General features: G+C 51.9%; 1 protein-coding gene across 1 annotated transcript in view; it reads left to right on the top strand.

The window, feature by feature from the left end:
* The window catches only part of mpp7a (MAGUK p55 scaffold protein 7a), a 114,672-nt gene that overhangs the window by 58,877 nt on the left and 36,671 nt on the right, over nt 1-19,124 (top strand). The window contains exons 8-12 of the mRNA XM_084702535.1: nt 11,657-11,738; nt 11,811-11,896; nt 12,725-12,799; nt 14,637-14,833; nt 16,076-16,140. Of these exons, the coding sequence (XP_084558661.1) occupies nt 11,657-11,738; nt 11,811-11,896; nt 12,725-12,799; nt 14,637-14,833; nt 16,076-16,140 (505 nt within the window). The remainder of the gene's footprint in view (nt 1-11,656; nt 11,739-11,810; nt 11,897-12,724; nt 12,800-14,636; nt 14,834-16,075; nt 16,141-19,124) is intronic.

Genomic DNA, 19,124 nt, shown 5'->3' with positions numbered 1-19,124 from the left:
ACCATAATGAGATTTACACCCAGCCTCGGTCACTTTAATTACCGGCTTGCACTTTCTTTTTTTTTTTTTTTACATGACATGTCAGACTTTGTGCTTCGTCTAAAAGGCCCTTCCAAAGTGTTTTGGAGGAAGGAGAAGTCTGGAACATGCATTTATGCGTGATGAGGACGATGTTGTTTGGGTGGAGTTTCCCAGGGGATGAGGCTACGAGGCGGGGGGGAGGGGGGGGGGGACGAGCAGGTGGAGGACGGGACTGGCTGAGACATCGTCTGGGCCCTGGCTGTCTGGACCTCCGTGTTGTGCTGTGGGTGTCACGGTCCGGCCGGGCTGCCCCTGTCAGCGCCTGAAGGACCCGGGCGACTTAAGAGGCCCTAATCTGCTGTGGTGGGGCCTCTAATTAATGACTCACTGTGGCACGGAGGAGGACTGTGGTAAATTCCACAGCCGGACTGTGATTATTGGCCTCCCTTTGGTCGTCAGGACTTCACGGCGGAACGTTTGATGGAAGCGGGGCTATTCGCGTCCTCCCGGAATGACTGGGACGAGGGGGGCGGGGGGGGGGGGGGGGGGGGAGGCTGTAGTTAGAACCTCAGCTGATGAGAGAGCCAGTTCAGGGCTGACCACTCCAAGCCCTAAACGCCTACATGTCCCAGAGTTCTCTCTGTCTCGAACTGTGACTATACCTCTCCTGTACCACTTAATCTTAGGATTCTCACCTATGACGTCATGCCACAAAATGAGCGGCTTTTCCACTGCAAGTCCCCAGAACTTGTACTCCACAGAACTATTTTTCAAGTCACTAGAAGGTTCCAAAGAACTTTCCCCAGGAGATTAGGCAAATAAGTGGGCGTGCATATGCACCAAATATATATATATATATATATAAAATTGATATATATATATATGTATATATATATATATTTATATGTATATATAAAATTGAAAATGTTATATATATATCTCTTGCTGTGTGAAAAATGTTCAGCTCGCTTAACATGCGGCAAATCCAATTGGATTTCATGCTCAGCATAACTACTGTACAAAAGGGACTGTACTTCATTGTCGGTCCAACCATCATGTATCCTTCTGTGGATATCGTATGTTCTCTATGTTCACGTGTGTTTACAGTGAGAAGGCTCCATCTGCAGATCCAGGAAGCTCTACCCCCGGAGCAGGAACTCAACGGTTCCTGGTTTGTAATCTCCAGAACTCACTTTAGACCCAAGTTCTTGGAAAAAAGTTCCTTAGGTGGAAAACCCGGCTCTTGTATTCTCAGGGGGAAATGAGAAAACAGTCGACCATTCTGTATAACTGTGTGTCACACACGCTGTGACCTGACATGGCCCTCTGCCAAAACTCCTCCGTCTGTCTGTCAATCGCGGTGAGAGGAGAACGACAGTGGGCAAACCTCCACAAGATGGCCGCCCTGTGAACCCCAGTCAGTTCACCTGCACAGCCTCGTTCACCTGTGGCGACGGGGCGAGCGAGCCCGTTCAGGAAGTGAGCCCATGCCCTCTCCCCCAGGTCTGCCCGTGAGGGCCCCTGATTGTGTAGGGTCCTCATTCACAGCTACTACAAATTGATTCTGATGTGCCCTTTAGCTCGCAATTTCATACAATCAGCCTGAAATTCTACAACTTGACATCATAACAAGAGGGCTGTACAGTATCCTGGTAATTTATTTCACCCCTCCCCTCTGTCTCTCTCTCTCTCTCTCTCTCTCTCATGCTATAGGCTCTCTTATGTTTTGGCTGTGGCTTCAGGGCGACCATAGTTAGCACGCAAGACCTAGTCCCTGTGACTCATCCATTAACCTAATTGTGATTGGTCGAGTGTATTGTATTCGGTAGCGCTGATTAATTGCTATCATTTTTCAGACCGTGACTTCATGCCGTATTTGAGCAAAATCGTAAAAACTCAATCTTTCAGGACTGCCCAGTACCCCCCCCCCCCCCCCACCCCCCGCTCCACACACACACACATTCACACACACGTCTCCCCTCCCCTCTCCCAGGCTTTAACCCAAGCCCCCTGATTTATTAGCTCAGATGTCGGGACAATGAAATAATTGGGTTTGGAGAGAGGTATAAACATGTTGCTGGGTGCTCGGAGAAGTAAGCCTGGCCGTGTGTTTTATTGAAAGAATGTGTTATTTTGGATAAGGTTACCAGGAGCTAAATTTGAGCGGAGTGGGGAGTTGCGTCAGGACCGACTCCTGTCTGCGAGCGATCTAGAGTGTTCTAGAACCCTCCCCCCCACACGCACACACACACACGGGTCTGATGAAGCATCTGACTGCAGACTGACAAATAGGAGCGCCGTAGACAACGACCCGGAGATTGCCAGAACGCACCGCCCGTGTTACACAACTCAACCCGACCTGCCAGAAAACGGGAGCCAAGAAAGCAGAGTGGGTGGAGGCGCGGGAGCGGAGGGAGAGCGACAGACACGACACCCAATCATCTTTAGGCATCTCCTGGGGGGGGGGGGGGGGGGTATTTGAGCCCTTAAATGGTAAAGAGGCGGGGCGAGGCGGGCGAGGGGAGCTGGTCGGGGCCGCCGCAGGCTGAAGGGGCCCGAGGGCGGGGAGATGACGGGGAGACGCTGGGAGAGTACCCAGGCTGAACTGGGGTGTGGGCTCTGCTCTCCTCGTTTGGCCGTGCAGGGAAACCTCGGCGACGCAGACGTGCCTGGCAGAGCTGTTTTACGTCGCTCTATGGTCCCGTCGCTTTGCGGCTCGCCCTCCGCCCTGCGCTATCCCTCTCTCTCTCTCTCTCTCTCTCTCTCTCTCTCTCTCTCTCTCTCTCTCTCTCTCTCTCTCTCTCTCTCGTCCTCACTCTATATAACTCTCATTCATCCTATATCTGCCTCATCAATGTTTCTTTCGTTTTTTTGTTGTCTCGTACCTCTCTTCCTTTTCCCCCTCAATCAAACCCTTGCCCTGTCCGCTCTACTTTTTGTCATAATAACGATATTAATAATATAGGACCCAAAAATACAAATTCTGCATCATGTTCGTCTATATTATGCAGAGGTATAAGGTCCAATGGCGCCACATTCACAGCATGCACCGCCCCATGCACGACGTGTCAGATTGTTCGGTGTCATTAGTCTTCACGACGCGCCGCCAGGAATGTGACAGGGTGAATGTCTCTCTCTCTGTCTCTGTCTCTCTCCCTCGGTCTCTGTCTGGCTCTGTCTGTCTCTGCTATGTTAAAGCACCCTACTGCTGCGGTTGGTTTTCGCATTAGCCGCTTTGCATCATGGGTACAGTTCTCTGGAGAACCGCTCTGTGGGCACCTCTGTCCAGACGGCAGCATGGCCGCCGCGTTAGAAACCTGTTGATGCCATGTCAATGTCACCCAACTGGCAACATCACCTAACTGGCAGCACCCGTCCTCACATCCTGTGAGGCGTATGACATCACTTCCTGTCAGAGACAAATGTACCGTTTGATTCATGGAAGTTTAAGCTCCAGAGGAAGGTTGGCAGTGTCGCGTTCCCCCGATCGATGGCGTTGGGCTGGGCCACCCTCAGTCCACCCCTCAGCTCTCCCCTCTGGGTGTGGGCCAGACGCTGCTTTCTTCTTGGCTGAGGGTTGGGCCTGGTTCTGGCACTTTCCCTCCATCTTTGAGTGTTCAAGACTGAGGTGCAGAGAAGGAGAGGTGCAACTGGAGATTGCGGGGTCGAGGGAACAGACAGGGTCGAGGAAACAGACAGGGTCGAGGCGACAATTTGCTCCGAGTGGATTCTTTTCGAGCAGACTTCAACTCATCCCAGAGTCTGCGCCTGCAGCTTTCCCCGAGATGCAACACAGGGTGAAGGTTAGAGTTAGGCGGGTGTTGCTGGTTGATGGAGACTCAAAGTGTTGTTGAGGTCTGTTGGTCCCGACCCAGGTGTGGCTGACGGGAACACATCCATCTCCTCTTCTTCCAGGAACAACCAGCCGAATGACAGCTCGAAACAGTTATTTGGAAATGCGGTTGTTTTTTCCAATCCACTCAGGATGACTGAATGGTCTCTTCATCCTATACTCTATTAGAAGGGGTTGGATCATGTCTGGACTGATGTCACTCTTTCTCTTTATCTCTCGCTCTCATCACCCTGTCTCTCTCGCTCTCTCTCTCCCTGAGTCCTAACACATGTGAAGTCCCACGATGGTGCACATCCTCCTTCTTTTCCCCGCCTCCCAACCCTAATCTAAATACAATCGACTTTGTTTGCACGGTCGTTGCTCCGCCAGACTAAACAGAAGCCCCAGGTGCCGGCCGCGGGCGCCAGCGCCGAGTCCAGCTCCGGACGCGTCGGGAGAGGGGCGCGCCGTCGCCGGGAAGCGGGCGGGTCTTCCGTCCGCGTCTGACGACGGGGGGAACCGAGGAGGAGGCGACTACGCGGATGGAGAGAGGGGCGAGCGAGGTTCGCGGACGCGCCGCGCACACGTGTTAGTGTTTTGCGCCGATGGAGCGGCGTGCTTTAAAAGCCATTCGTCTCCCAGTTGATGGATGAGTCGGGGGGGGCTTAGGGAAGTGGGAAGACAGAATGTTCTGCTGCGGAGAATGGATGGTTCTAGTTTGGGGGGGGTGGGGTTGTGTGTGTGTGTGTGTGTGTGTGTGTGGACGCATGCGTAGGAGGCGTCGCGACGTCCTAACTCCCGTGGCGTGTGCGGTGGGTGTGTTTGAGAGAAAAAGAAGAAGAAGAAGAAGAAAAAAAAAAAGACCCACCACAGCACCTCCTAGCCAGAGAGTCGGTTCTCAGTGTGTTTTTACAACGTGCTACCGCCTATCTGATATACCTCCTGCCCGGCTAAAGACCTTGTAAAAACACAGAGACGAACCACTTCACAGGCCTTCCCCCGATCCATCCTCCGTCCTCGTGGCTCTGTGAAGGGCTCTTCCTAGCGTCGGTAACCCTAAACTCTGAAAGGTCTCAGGGTCTCTCCTCCACACGTCTCCCCCAAGTTGATCCAATCTCCCCTCGCTTCCTTCCCCCGAAACACGCTTCCGTGCGGCATTCCGTCCAGCGTCGCATTCCACGCTGCATTCCGAGGGCCGGTAGCGGCGGAGGGGTGAATGAGAAGCATTGTGAGCCTCCTGGTGAGGTGTGACCCTGGCGGGTTCGTTCCCTACACGTTTTTTTTTTTTCTTTTTTCTTTTTTCAGTCTCTCTTCTCCTTCCCAGGGCACTTATGGAAATGAGATGTGACATGTGAAAGTGCTGTTTTCTTGGCGGGGATCATTCCAGAGAAAACACGAAACAATCGGAGCCCGAGATAGGACAACTGTCTCATTGTGTATGGGCTGTCACACGCCATTCACGACGTCCAACTTTCCTACACCCAGCTAAGAGGTGGCAGGCCGGGCTGGCATGGTTCATGTCGGCGTACGTACTGACCTTTACTAAAGGATGAAACACAACCATTCAAACGTTGCGCTCACACACACCCACACACACACCTGTCTGAAGTGCTGAGGTGGGCTCCTAAGTGTGTTTACTCAGCGAGTTGGTAATGACTCTCGAATGAAGAGTTGGAGGAGGGGGAGGAGAAGGAGAGCAAATGTAAAGTTCGCACCAAGCAAGGCTGTCCCAGACCCGGACTCCTGCTCTACATTACCTATCTGGCAGCTCCTCCCAGGAATTTCCCCGTAATTATCATGATAATGACCTGCAATTTTCTTTTTTCTCATAATACTTGTTAATTATAGCCCAGGTCAGGAGCAGGGTTAAGGAAATAAAAGAGGAAACTGCGGCAGCTTTTTTTCTTCTTTTTTTTTGCACAGTTGGGTTTTTATTAGTTGCAATCACAAGTGATTTAATAAAACAGGTGGAAAGGCAAGCGGCAGGTCAACCAGAGGGGACAGCAGAGCTGCAGGAGCCCTGTGGTCCAGAGGGGGATCACCACTACCCCGAAGAACCTGGAACAACTCTCTCTCTCTCTCTCTCTCTCTCTCTCTCTCTCTCTCTCTCTCTCTCTCTCTCTCTCTCTCTCTCTCTCTCTCTCTCTCTCTCTCTCTCTCTCTCTCTCTCTCTCTCTCTCTCTCTCTCTCTCTCTCTCTCTCTCTCTCTCTCTCTCCCTCCCTCCCTCTCTCTCTCTCTCTCTCTCTCTCTCTCTCTCTCTCTCTCGCTCCCTCCCTCCCTCCCTCTCTCTCTCTCTCTCTCTCTCTCTCTCTCTCTCTCTCTCTCTCTATATCTCTCTCTCTCTCTCTATATCTCTCTCTCTCTATATCTCTCTCTCTCTCTCTATATCTCTCTCTCCCTCCCTCCCTCCCTCCCTCCCTCCCTGGCTGTTGGGTGTCATGTCTGCCAGTGACAATGTCTTCGCTGTGGGTTTAATGTATGTTCTACAGCCTTAAAACCAAAGCACCCGGTGAGTTTTCCAATCATAACTGACCTAATTATGACAGTGTATCAGTTTCATTGCTTTTCTTTGGAACACAACACACTGTATCGCCTGGGAGGCTAAAGCGCTCATAAACGTGCCTGCCGTCGTTCCGGAATGATCCGCCGTGTTATGAGTGCGATATGCCGTCTCGCTGAGGTAACAGGGGCTGGCACCTTTTACACCACCTTATGATTGGAGCTAATTGCATTTTAATCTCCGGGAGGCCTCATACACGCCGTTTCTGATCGTGGTTTCCACGGTCAACATCTGGTCAGAAGAATGGCAGCATGTGGCTTCCATTAGATCTGGATTTAGACCTCCAAACACTCGAGTCAACACGGTGGCGGGCGCGGCTTATTGTCGCCGTTCCACTTTGCCGTTAAGTGACATCATGTCAAAACACGTCCGCCGGCGGGGCCGACCGCCGCCGTTTGTTTTCACTTGTCTCAGGCGCTCGACGCTGTCCCTCGGTCACTCTGTTGCGAGCGCTTGTTAGGAGCGCAGGGCTTGCTGTGTGAAATGGAGCCGCCTGCTTGTTTTCGCTGGCAGGTTGGGGTTGGTGGTGAGTGGGTGGGTGGGTGGGTGGGTGGTGGTGGAGGCGGGGGGTGTACGAGCACGCCAGCCAGCCAGTCAGCCAATCAGCCAGCCAGCCAGCCCTGTAAATCGATTGGGTCAGTCAGTCCGCTCCACATCTCCTCAGGTTCCATGCGGGCGAGCGTGTGACGAAAGCTCCCCCCCCCCTGGATGATGTCACCCCCCCCCCCCAAATCCCGTCACTTCTCAGGAAGGCGACGCGCGGCGTGTAAACGAGCCGTTCTCGGTCCCGGGGATCCCGCTACCTCGTTCCCCTCCCATCCAGCCCTCCATCCGCTGGGTCGGGGCGACCGAGTGACGTGGGAGTCGTTTGTCAGCACATACTTAATACCACGGGCCATGTCTGGGGGCTCCGAGGGGGAGAGAGAGAGTAATGTTCTGATGCAGACGAGGATCGCTCCAATTCTCAATCACACCGCTGAGATTAAGCTATTGAGTTCAGGCCAGGCCTAGAATAACAATCAGGAGCATTTATGTGTTAGGAATCTAGTAAAGGCGGCGCAAGCGCGAGCCTGGCCATATGGATCTGATCACGTCAGGAGCACCAGGCCTCAGGGATCACCTTACTGATGAGTAATTGGCCGCGTCGGCTACAAGGCCCTTCTGATCCCACCACAATGTCTCTCTCTTTCTCGCTCTCTCTCGCTCGCTCGCTCTCTCTCTCTCTGTGTGTCTTCATGTCTCTCTCTCTCTTTTCTTTCTCTTTGACCTCTCGGCTCCGTGCCTCCCCTCTGCCTCGCGCGCTCTCTCTAGGTCCCCCCGGCTGTGATTGCCCCGTTGTTCTGTTGTCGTCTCGAGAGGTCGAGACGTCTGGAGTTTCTCCCGAGAATTGAGTTGTCGTGCAAAAGTACCACAACGCGTCACGAAAAAGGCAGAGTTTTCCCTCTCCTGTCGGTGAGGGAGCGGAGCGAGGAGCTTTTTAGCCACTTGATGGTTAAGTGGCGCCCCCCCCCCCTCTCCAATTACGAGTTCAGCATAGCTCGTTCATCAGACTTAGTGATTGGCCAGCATCAATCATCAAGTCTCCAGGTCTCTTCTGCCTGTCTGGCTGGTGAGTCACTCACATAGACATGTAGTACACACACACAATCGCGCACACACACACACACACACACACACACACACACACACTGTCTCACCCTGCTGGTGTCCTTTCCAGTGAGCATAGACCCGAAATGGCTTCCATGTGCCAGTGTGTGTTGACGGTTCTGAGGTAAACCCCTCCGGCCGTGAGATGACGGTACTGTACACACACACACACACCCACACATCTTTATCCACCTTAGCCCCGCCCCCGCCCCGCGGCCCGGAGCTTATTTACCTTTTGCGGTCCCTCTGTTTATGTGTTTGTTTAACAGAGCGTTAGCTGTCGTCGTTAGTAGCCACGCATCGGCGACGTTGATGGGAGTTCTCCACAGGAACCGGTTAGGGCAGAGCAGGGGGAGGCCTGAGCCAGGGGCCTGGAGCAGCTGGAGGTGGGCTGAGGTGTCAGGTCACGGTGGGCCAACTCCACCATAAACAGCGCTGAGGAGGCTGTACTGGCCCGGTGCTGGCGGCGTTGGGGGAGGGAGTGATGGGTCACGGAGAGCTGGGTCAGAGACTTGCTCTCCAGGTGGGCTGAGGTGAGGCCTGGGTCAAGGGGGGGTTCCAGGGCTGCTGTTGTCCGGTGAGCTCAGTTCAACGTGCTATTCGCGGACCACGAGGTGTTCGGCTGACACCTTCCAGGTTAAGTCCACAACTCGACACCCAACAGGTCAGAAGGCTGTCTTAGCAGACTCTCTGAAGTGGATGTTAGACGGACCTCCGTCTGTGTGCTGGCTGATGAGGCCAAGAAACCCTGCCTCCAGGTTAGACGCATGTCTCCAGGCCCCTACACTCCTGTCTCTCCCCCACCGCGAGGCTTCCTTCTCGGGCCAGAACACCAGGCAGGGCCCTGGCATGGAGCAACTCATTTCCTGTTCTATCTCTCTTTTCTCCTTTTTTTTCTCTCTCTCTCTTTCTTTTTCTCCGTCTGTCCGCCTATCTCTCTCCCTCTCTCGCGCTCTGCCTCTCTCTCCTTCTCTCTCTCCCTCTCTCGCCCCTCCTTCCCCTCCAAGCCGGTCTGTCTGATGTTTTGGCCGCGCTCCGTCCTCTTATCAACCAGACCTCATTTGGCTACCGAAGCTGAGTTCATAACAAGGCTGTCCAGGAAACACACCCCCTGTCCTGGCTGCGCTCGCTGGACGGGCCCCCTCACCCTGGAGGCTAGTTTGTAACGTCCGCTAACTCTGAGCTAACATTATTTTAGCGGTGGAGATGGCTGCATATCCCTGCCGTCACTCCACATCATGGGTATTTCTAAACCAGAAAACGCTGATTCATTGATGTTTTCCCTGTCTGACATATAGCTTGAAGCACTTGGCCTCTGAGACAAGGATATTTGTCGTGTCTCCCATAACCCGCTTTGAATGTTGACAACACAACAGTATGCGTTTTGCAAAGAAAACCCTGTTTTTCAACCAGGCAATAACACTGTCTGATTGAATTGAGTGTCTATGCTTAGCAGTCTGCAGACGGCTGGTGTGGGTGGTGACAGACCAGAGGGCTCGAGCTTGCTTGTTTACCCTCTAACCAGCCACCAGTCACCAGAGAGACGGCACCAAAACATCCATCACACTCAAGATTGGCTTCTGGCCAAACAAACGGACACACACACACACACACACACAGACAGTAAGACACACACATACACACGCGCACACAGACGTCTGATGGCCCCCCTGAGACCCTCCGTTGACTTGCGTCTGTGTGTGTGTGTGTGTGTGTGTGTGTGTGTGCGTGTGTTCTCGGTCGCCCCTCTTCCTCTCTCTCTCCCTTTCTCCTCTGGCTGGAGGCTATTGCATCACACACAGCTGGTTCCAGTCACGGCGAGAGGCAGAGTGCGACCCTGACACCGGGGTCACCGGGGGGCTCCCCTCTCTCTGACCCCCCCCCTCCTCTGATATAGCTCCTACTGAAACCTCTCACGCTGCGTCACTCGGCCCAATTATTCCATTAGGCGTCGGCGTATGAACATCTCCGGGTCCTTCCCTCCCACACCGGCGTCCCGGCCCGTTTCGGGCCGCCCCGCGCCTCTCTCTCTCCGGGCGACCTTGAGGAAGCGATTATGGGAGGGGAGCCATTAGGTGCGAGCGCGGCTCGGGCTAGCCGTCAGGCTGACGGGGGAGGCTGCGGCGGCGGTGGCGGCGGAGAGAGTGGTACTAAGCAGATGACGGTTTTGGGGGAGGGGGGCGGGGGGGTTGTTGACGTGTCCCCCACAGCCCCCGTGATGCTGGGCTTCCTCTGAGCGGTGACAGCCGGGACAGCGGACGGGATATCAGGGGGTGGTGGGGGGGGGGGGGGGGGGGGGGGGTTAACCAGGGAATGGAAGCCAGATACTAGTGTCCTCTGACGCAGGGGATGTGTCTTTTGGATGACCAGTGGCGTCGAGGCACACAGAGACACACACACACGCGCGCGAGCCGTACGCGAGCCGTGCGCTGGATCAGACAGGTGAAACGAAACACCGCCTCGCAGAGGAATGATGAGCCCCTTCCTCTCTCTTTCTCTCTCTCTCAAAACAATAACAGTCCTAAAGATGATGATAATGGGAAGAACAGGGAGAACGACAGAGAGAGAGAACCAAAAAGAGAGGGCGAGAGAGCTGCGACGTCCTCCTCCGGACGTCTAGACGGCCCGTCTGGGACGGGAACGTCTGTCTGGTTCAGGGCGGGGCTGTCGAAGGCCGCGGCGGTTTTCGCTTGTCTGTTTCTCTCTCTGTCTGACCGCCAGTGAGCGTCCAGCCCTGGGGCCCCAGAAGGGTACCCTGCCTTGTTTGGGGAGGGGGGCGGCGGGGGGTAGAGGGGCAGTGCTGGCACCCTCTCTCCCCGTTGTCTCCCCACAGCGAGTGAAGCAGAGAAGGTGACCTGGCAAACGCATCGCCCGCTGAGAAAACTGGCGGTCTGGGGGAGAGGAAGACGGAGGGGGGAGAAGAAAAAAAGAGAGGGAGAGAAGGAGGAGAGAGGACGGGGAAACTCAACCCCCTGGCTCTGCTGCGTCTCATCGTCTCTTCTCCATTTCTTACTCGCTCTCTCCCCCCTCTCTCTCTCTCTCTCTCTCTCTCTCTCTCTCTCTCTCTCTCACTCTCTCACTCTCTCTCTGATGTGTCTCTCTCTCTCCCTCGTTCGGTCTCTCGCTCCCCATGTCTGTACGGAGGCAGTCAAGACTGCAGTGTCAACACTGCGTGTCTGGAGTCCCCCCGCTGGGCTGGGGCTCTGGGCCCCGGGCCCCTTCACCTCTCCTGTCTGCCTGTCAGGGGCTGGGAGACCAGGGATGATGTACTGGATGAGGCTATATGGACTAGTACTCCACCTGTACTAACACAGGCTTGTTATATGGTCAGATCCATCCTGAACGCTGGGATATTAGACCTGGGAGATTTGAACAGGGCTGTCTAAGGATGGTTTGAGAGGATTGTTTAGTGGTGCGGAAATTGAGCTGTTATGGACCATCGGCTCAAAGCGATGCTGATATTTCTAACATTGCATCTGTCTGTGTCTCTGTCGGTCTGTCTGTCTGTCTGTCTCTCTCTCTCTCTCTCTCTCTCTCTCTCTCTCTTTCTCTCTCTCTCTCTCTCTTTCTCTCTCTCTCTCTCTCTGTGATGTAGGGAGCCACAATAAAGCGAGACGAGCACACAGGCGCCGTCATCGTGGCGAGGATCATGAGGGGCGGAGCAGCCGACAGGAGTGGTGAGTCATCTCTGTTCTGTCCTCTGTGTGTGTGTGTGTGTGTGTGTGTGACCTCTCTCCTCCCTGCTCCAGGTCTGATCCATGTCGGGGATGAGTTGAGGGAAGTCAATGGGATTCCAGTAGATGACAAGAAACCTGAAGAAATCATTCACATTCTGGTATGTGTCGTTTTGCCTCAGTGTGTGTGTGTGTGTGTGTGTGTGCGCGCGCTCTGCCTGTGTGGGTGTCTGTGTGTGTTTCTGTTTTACTGTCAGCCTGCTGTTTCTAACAACGCTCTCTCCCTGAACAAGACAAGCAAGTTTGTGTTTGTGACCGTTTGTGATCTACTCCACTCTGGGACCACATGTAGAGAGCCACATAGTCCCCCTTGAGGAGGCCCCTGACTGTGTAGTCCCTCCAAGCGAGCTCCGCCACAGGCCTCAACCCCTTAGATCAGCTCGCTGAGTGCCCCTGGAGCAAGCCTGAGCAAGCCCTGATTGTGTAGTCCCTCCAGGCGAGCTCCGCCACAGGCCTCAACCCTCAAATCAGCTCCCACTGTCCCCAGGGAGAAAGCCAGGGCAGCCTCTGACTCTGTAGTCCCTCCAGACGAGCTCCGCCACAGGCCTCAGTCTGGCATGGCTGTTCCAGGGAGTGGGAAAGGGAGCCACATATGAACGAGAGAGAGAAATAGAGTGAAAGAGAGAGAGGGCCACAGCTCTCGAGTGTATATTTCATGAGTCCTCTTGGCTCTCCCTCCCAGACTGTCATCCTAGCCTAATAGCCCTCTATTGTTGAAAAATAGATAGCCCTTCATATTAAGAGTCTGTCATTGAATTACCTGGATAGTTATTTATTATGAGGGAAGGAAAAAAAAGGACGTTTTGTAATTCTCCTTTACCTCTCATCTTGTTTTCCTGAACCTACCTCCATGTCCCCCCCCCCCCTCTCTCTCTTTCTCTCTCTCTGTCTCTCTCCCTCCCTCCCTCTCCCTCTCTCCTGTGTTTTAGGCCAAGTCTCAAGGGGCCATAACGTTTAAAGTGGTCCCCGGGGCCAAAGACGAGGCGCCGACCAAGGAGCCCAAGGTAGGACGCTGCCGTGGTCGTTATGGCGGTTAGGTTTCACACGGGGGCTCTTTCTGCGGCCCTCTGCTCTGCTCTCCGACACTGGAGGATAACATTCCTACTGAACGCTGTAGGAAACCTGACTGAAGCCAAGGATATAGAGTCCAGTGATGGGGGGAAAAGGATGGGTTTAATCATCGACTTTTATTTTATATATATATATATTATTTTTTCTCTCTCCAAAGAAACAGCTTGTGCATCTGTTTGGAAGGGGACATGGGGTAGGAGGGCGTTTTGTAGGTGGGCGTCAGATCAGCGTCCACGCCACAGAGGTTGTCTCGGCCCTGCGCTTCTCTCTGCAGCTGTAGGGCTGATGTATTGTCTTCTAGAAGCATCCGTCAGGAACCGGAGGGGGTCCCCTCGCCGAGGCACAGGTTAACGCACACGCTGGAATACTATTATTCAGGATATAGTCTGCGTGTGGAGGTGGTTGTGTGTGTGTGTGGGGGGGTTAGGTGGGGGGGGTTAGATGGGAGGGGAAGCTGTATCCTTTGTCATATCTTAATGGTTTTAGTATGGCCCCTTCAGACATCCATCTGAATGCCTGTGTGCCAAAACCAAGCTTCCCCTTGGAGAAAAGAGTTTATTCTTCTTGTGGTAGTTTTTCTTTTTTTTTTTTTTTGGGGGGGGGGGGGGGGGGGGGGCGACTGCTTTTCTATTTGCGCTCCAGGTGTACGATAGATACATTTAACCGCAGTTAATTGAGTACATGTGTAAAATAGAGAGAGGAAAAGTGTCTGTGGCAGAGAAGAGGACGAGATGGTGGGAGGAAGACGGGAGATATCAGGGAGGATGGATGAGTGTTCTCTGTGGGGGTGCAGAGCGAGAGCCCCTGTTCTCAGCTTAGACCCAAACAAAACGTCCCCTTCTCACGGGTTATTTCACCACATGGCACACAGTGCTCCGTAAATCAAACGGAGGGATAAGACCTAACCCAGTGTCTCCCCCTCCCTCCCTCCCTCCCTCCCTCCCTCCCTCCCTCCCTCCCTCCCTCCCTCCCTCCCTCCCTCCCTCCCTCCCTCCCTCCCTCCCTCCCTCCCTCCCTCCCTCCCTCCCTCCCTCCCTCCGTCCGTCCGTCCGTCCGTCCCTCCCTCCCTCCCTCCCTCCCTCCCTCCCTCCCCTCTCAGCACGTATCATTCATTGTGAGGCTACTTTATTTCGACAGAAGACACAGTGAGGTGCCTTAGCCGTGGCTAACGGTTTTCCCCCCTCTCAGGCTGGACCTCCCCTGTGTGTGTTGACGGTGTCTCCACCGGCCACTCTGGCCAAGACAAATGAACCCGACGCTGAAAGCTCACTTCTCTGTGGAAACGTGACCGAGGTTAACTTGACCTGTGAATTAGTAGACGTATCCAAGAGGAGCAAAGCAGAACAGGGAGGAGGAATCTTGTTTGAAGCCTACGACTTATCGGACGTGCGGCGTGATGGGTTTCACCCTGTCCAGCCTAGACCCCTCCTTCCACACACACACACACACACGTGCATGCGTACGGTGCTCGAGTCCTGAAGGAAAGTCCAGGAGAGGAGCCAGGAGGTGGTGCCTGCAGGTACTGGCTGTGATTGCGCTGACCTTCCCCGGTCAATCAAGTTTGAGCGGCGGCAAAGTGCAGTGCGCCGTCCACGTCACTGTTTCCACCGCGACTGCCTGGATCGTCAAGGAAATGCCTTGTTCTCGCCACGGGCTACAGGCTAGAGTGGTAGTTTGGAGTTACACGCTGTCACTTTTTCATATAGACATGTCGCTCTCGCTCTCTCTCTGTCTCTCTCTCTCTCTCGCTCTCTCTTCCTCTGTGGTCAGATGTTCGTGAAGGCCCTGTTTGACTACGACCCGGCGGACGACAAGGCCATACCGTGTAAGGAGGCGGGGCTGGCGTTCCGGAGGGGGGCGGTGCTTCAGATCATGAGCCAGGAGGACGGAACCTGGTGGCAGGCCAAGCACGAGGGCGACGCCAACCCCCGCGCCGGCCTGGTGCCCTCCAAGCAGTTCCAGGAGAGGTGAGAGACACACACACACACACACGACACTCACTGAGACTCACTCGAAGACTCACACACACACACACACGTCCACACGCATGCACGTGCACGCGTAGAGACTCACCTACGTATGTGTACACTTCCATATATGCATGTATACCACATACGTATAGACACACACACACACACATACTTTCAGACCTTTGCTACTTCTACCCTCACTCCAATACACCCACACTCTATGCCCTTCAGTAACACACACACACATTTGCTGCACCCCCGCCCTACCTTCAGACACCGACGCACCCTGTACCCTGTTCCAGAGCCAGGCTCTGTCCTATTCTGACCTGCAGGCCGTCACCATGTTACAAGCCCCCCACCCCCGGACGACGCTGTCACAATGAAAGGAATGACTCCTTTTCCTTTTTCTTTTTTTTTTTGGATTTGTTTCTTTTTTTCATTCCTTCCCGTCTTTTTTCTCCCTCTCACTCTTTCACCCTCCCTTTCTCTCTCTCCCTCTCCCCCCTTACGCTGCCAAAATACTTTGGATTTCCGCGCACGTCTGGCCTGAAATGAGTCATGGCAGAAAATGATAGCACTGGTACTGATCCACTTTGGACGGCGAGCGCATGGAAAAATCACACATCAGTGGCGAGCTCTGATGGTCGCTGATGTGCTGCGCAGCTCGGGGAGCCCGGGGCAGTTTCTTGGCAACGTCCGTCACCCCCACCGCCCCCCCCCCCCCGCCCTTTTAGTATTTTTTAAAATAAAAGAATGAAAAGAAAAGAAATACTCACCGCTTCACAATCCGTCACTTTCGTTGCTGAAGCTTTTTCAGTGGCATGCATTGGGTTTTCACTCCTCGTCTTCCTCTCCTCTCCTCCTTATTCGACCCTTTGCTGCTCCCCCCCCCCCTCTCTCTCTCTCTCTCTCTTGCTCTCTCTCCTCTCTCTCTCTGTCTCTCTCTCTCTCTGTCTTTCTCTCCGTCTCTGGTGAATCTAGCGGATGGATCTTGAGGAAGGTTTTCTGGGTATCATAGCAGAAAGTGTTTATTAATCCCAGGGCGGTCGTTAAAGCTGATGGTTTTATTGTGCTGCTCCTCTCTCTCTCTCTCTCTCTCTCTCTCTCTCTCACACTCTCTCTCTCTCTCTCTCTCTCTCTCTCTCTCTCACTCTCGATGTATGTCATCTGTCTCTTTGTCACTTTGTCTGTCTCTGTCTATCTCTTGCTCTGTCTATCTGCCTGTATGTCTGTCTGCAGGAGGTTCGCTCTCCGAAAGCCTGCAGCCCAGGTTCAGCCCCAGAAAATCTCCAACAGAAGATCATGTAAGCATAGACACCCTCCAACAGGGACCTCACCCACACTATAATACACGCAATGCATGCCAACACACACACACACACCTCCTTCAGTGGAACAGGGGTGTGTTTGTGTGTTTTAGGACCCCCAGACACACTAGAGAAGAGAGATGTAGAGAGAGGAGGAGAGACGGAAGGACAGAACATGAGGATGGCTGTCTAGAGGGTTGTGCTATGCTGGTGTGTGTTTACACGTTAAGCCCAGCTGATGGATTCACACTCAGTCCTAATCCCTCCACTCGGAAATTCTGCTCTCTCCTGTCAGGGGAGTTTCTCCTTTCTCTCTCTCTCTCTCTCTCTCTCTCTCTCTCTCTCTCTCTCTCTCTCTCTCTCTCTCTCTCTCTCTCTCTCTCTCTCTCTCTCTCTCTCTCTCTCTCTCTCTCTCTCTCTCTCTCTCTCTCTCTCTCTCCCTCTCTCTCTTCCTCTCTCTTTCTCCCTCCCTCTCTCGCTCCCTCCTTGTTCTCTCCCTCTCTCTTCTCTCTCTCCCTCTCCCTCTCTCTTCTCTCTCTCTCAGTTCAGTTCAGAATGCTTTATTGCCATGACAGTTCGGGTTGAGCAGTATTGCCAAAGCAGTCCATATTGAATGGACATGTTAACATATATATCATATATCATAACAATTAACAAGGAGTCTAACAATAATAATATGGCAAAATAACAGTACTAAATGCATGTTAAGATGACAGGAGACTGAAAGGTTTCACCAGTCATACAAGGTTGATTCACTGTCCCTCAGGTTGTGACATTTAGATACATATCTAGCGACAAGGCTTGCAGTAGGCCCTTGCCCAGAGATATCCTCATTGTCTCATTTATGTCAAGTTCTGTGTAGTTTTGGTTACATTTTTCCAGATATTGATCTCTTATACTTTTACACTTGAAAACATTTAAATAGGAAAAAAAAAATCCTACTGTTTCCCCTGATGTACAGTGCCCACAGATTCTGTACTCTTTAGGTAACCACGTTTTTTTTATGTCTTCCTTTTTCAATTGCAAGGGTGTGGTCACTCATTCTGTATTTTGTGAGCAGCTGTCTTTGCTTTAGGTCCTTAACAATGTATATATATATTCAGCCATTTCATACTTTCTGTTTAGGCCCCGATAGCAATCTAATTAGTTGTGTGTCTTGGTTTCTTTTTCCCAGTGTTCTAGGTAGGAGTTTTTGTTTTCTGCTGTGATTAGTTTGATTCTGTCTGGTGTTCGTAAAGGGGAAGGAGGTGTGCCGGGTGGTAGCTGGCACAGGGGGCTCTTCTCTGGGTTAACTTCATGGACTGCAAGGGCTTTAAATTGGAGGGTTTCCTCAGGACTGGAATTTCAATGGGTGTAAAATGTTAATGATCTTTTCTGGATTCCTAACGTGAATGGGAGTTGGCTTAATGATGCGCGACATGCGTTTGTGGCGGGTTTTCTTTGGATATTTAATATATTTTGACAGAAATCAACATGTAGAGTCTCTATTCGGTGCTTTTCCCAATTGTTGTATTCTCGATGGCTGAGTGGGCCCCATATCTCACCTCCGTAGAGAGCAATAGGCTAGATGATGCTGTTGAATATTTTACGCCAAATATTAATTGGGAATGTTATTTTATAAAATCTTTGTATTATTGCATAGAAAGCTCTACAAGCTTGTTCTGTAAGTGCATTCACTGCCAAGCACAAGCTCCCAGAGGCTTTTATTTGTAGGCCTAGGTATGTATAGCTCATTGTGTGTTCCACAGTTTTGTTTCCCCAGTGTGAATATGTGCCTCTTTTCCTGACATTTGGGCTTTTTTGTATGACCATGATTATAGTCTTTTTTGTATTGACTTCCATGGCCCAACTTTGGCAGTTTTCATCCAGTTGCTGTTGTAGTCCTTCTTTCGTGGGTGACATCAGAACCACATCATCTGCGTAACACAGGGATTTGATTTCCGTGTCATGGAGAGGGAGGCCGGGTGCAGTTGATTGTTCGAGAGTCTCTGCTCGTTGATTGATTCGATAACGATATTAAACAGAGTGGGGCTTAAGTTTCAACCCTGGCGGACACCCCTCTTTTGAGAGAAAAAAATGTGTGTGTTGGTCTCCAATTTGAATACTGCATTTGTTGCCTGCGTACATATATTTGATTATCTCATATGTCTTCCCTCCAATGCCACATTGAAGGAGTCTGTAGTAGAGTCCCTCATGCCAGATGGAATCAAAGGTTTTTCTAAAGTTTTTTTTTCCAATTAGTGTATGTAGGGTGTAAATGTGGTCCGTGGTGCGATATTTTGAAAGGAACCCAATTAGATTGTTGCTCAGTGTAATGTGTTCATTAAGGAAGTTTAAAATGATGTCGTTTAAGATACTACAGACGAACTTCTGGCTTTAAGGGACTGGATCTTTGTTACCAATTCTTCCTTTGTAATCGTATTAGTGGATTTTGATTGTTCTTAATGGTTGCTTCTAGTTTTCTTAGTTGTTTGATTGTTAGGTTTTGGTTCATACTTTCTGTGGGGTTTCTTCGTATAGGCTTTTAAAGTAGTTTTTCCAGATTTCCCCATTTTGGATAAGTGGTGGCACTACTCTTGAGTTGTTCATGTTATTCCACCTTTCCCAGAATTGGTTTTGGTCAATTGACTGTTCTATATCATTAAGTGTTTTATACATGTAACTGAGCTTTTTCTTTGTAATAGTTTGTTAAAAATGTTTGAGGATTTCGCAGTACCTCAGACGTAGGACATGGTCCTCTGGCTGGAGGTGTTTTAAGTTTGAGGATTTTCTCAGTTCCTTTCTCTTTTTTTGCACTCATAATCAAACCATTTCTCTTTTTGAATTTTTTTAGATTTAATTTTGACTTTCTGCAGGCCAGCTTCTTTTGCAGCATTGTGAAAGATATGGTTTATATCACTCATGGCCATCTCAACACCCTCTTGATCAGCATCATATTGATTTTGATCACAGAAGCAGGTCATTATTGTTGAATTTAAGGC

This window comes from Hypomesus nipponensis, chromosome 8 (assembly GCF_054491055.1).
Source record: "Hypomesus nipponensis isolate SF chromosome 8, ASM5449105v1, whole genome shotgun sequence".
In the NCBI taxonomy this organism is placed as follows: domain Eukaryota; kingdom Metazoa; phylum Chordata; class Actinopteri; order Osmeriformes; family Osmeridae; genus Hypomesus; species Hypomesus nipponensis.
Note: the sequence above shows the minus strand (reverse complement) of the source record. Positions and strands in the feature narration are given on the sequence as shown.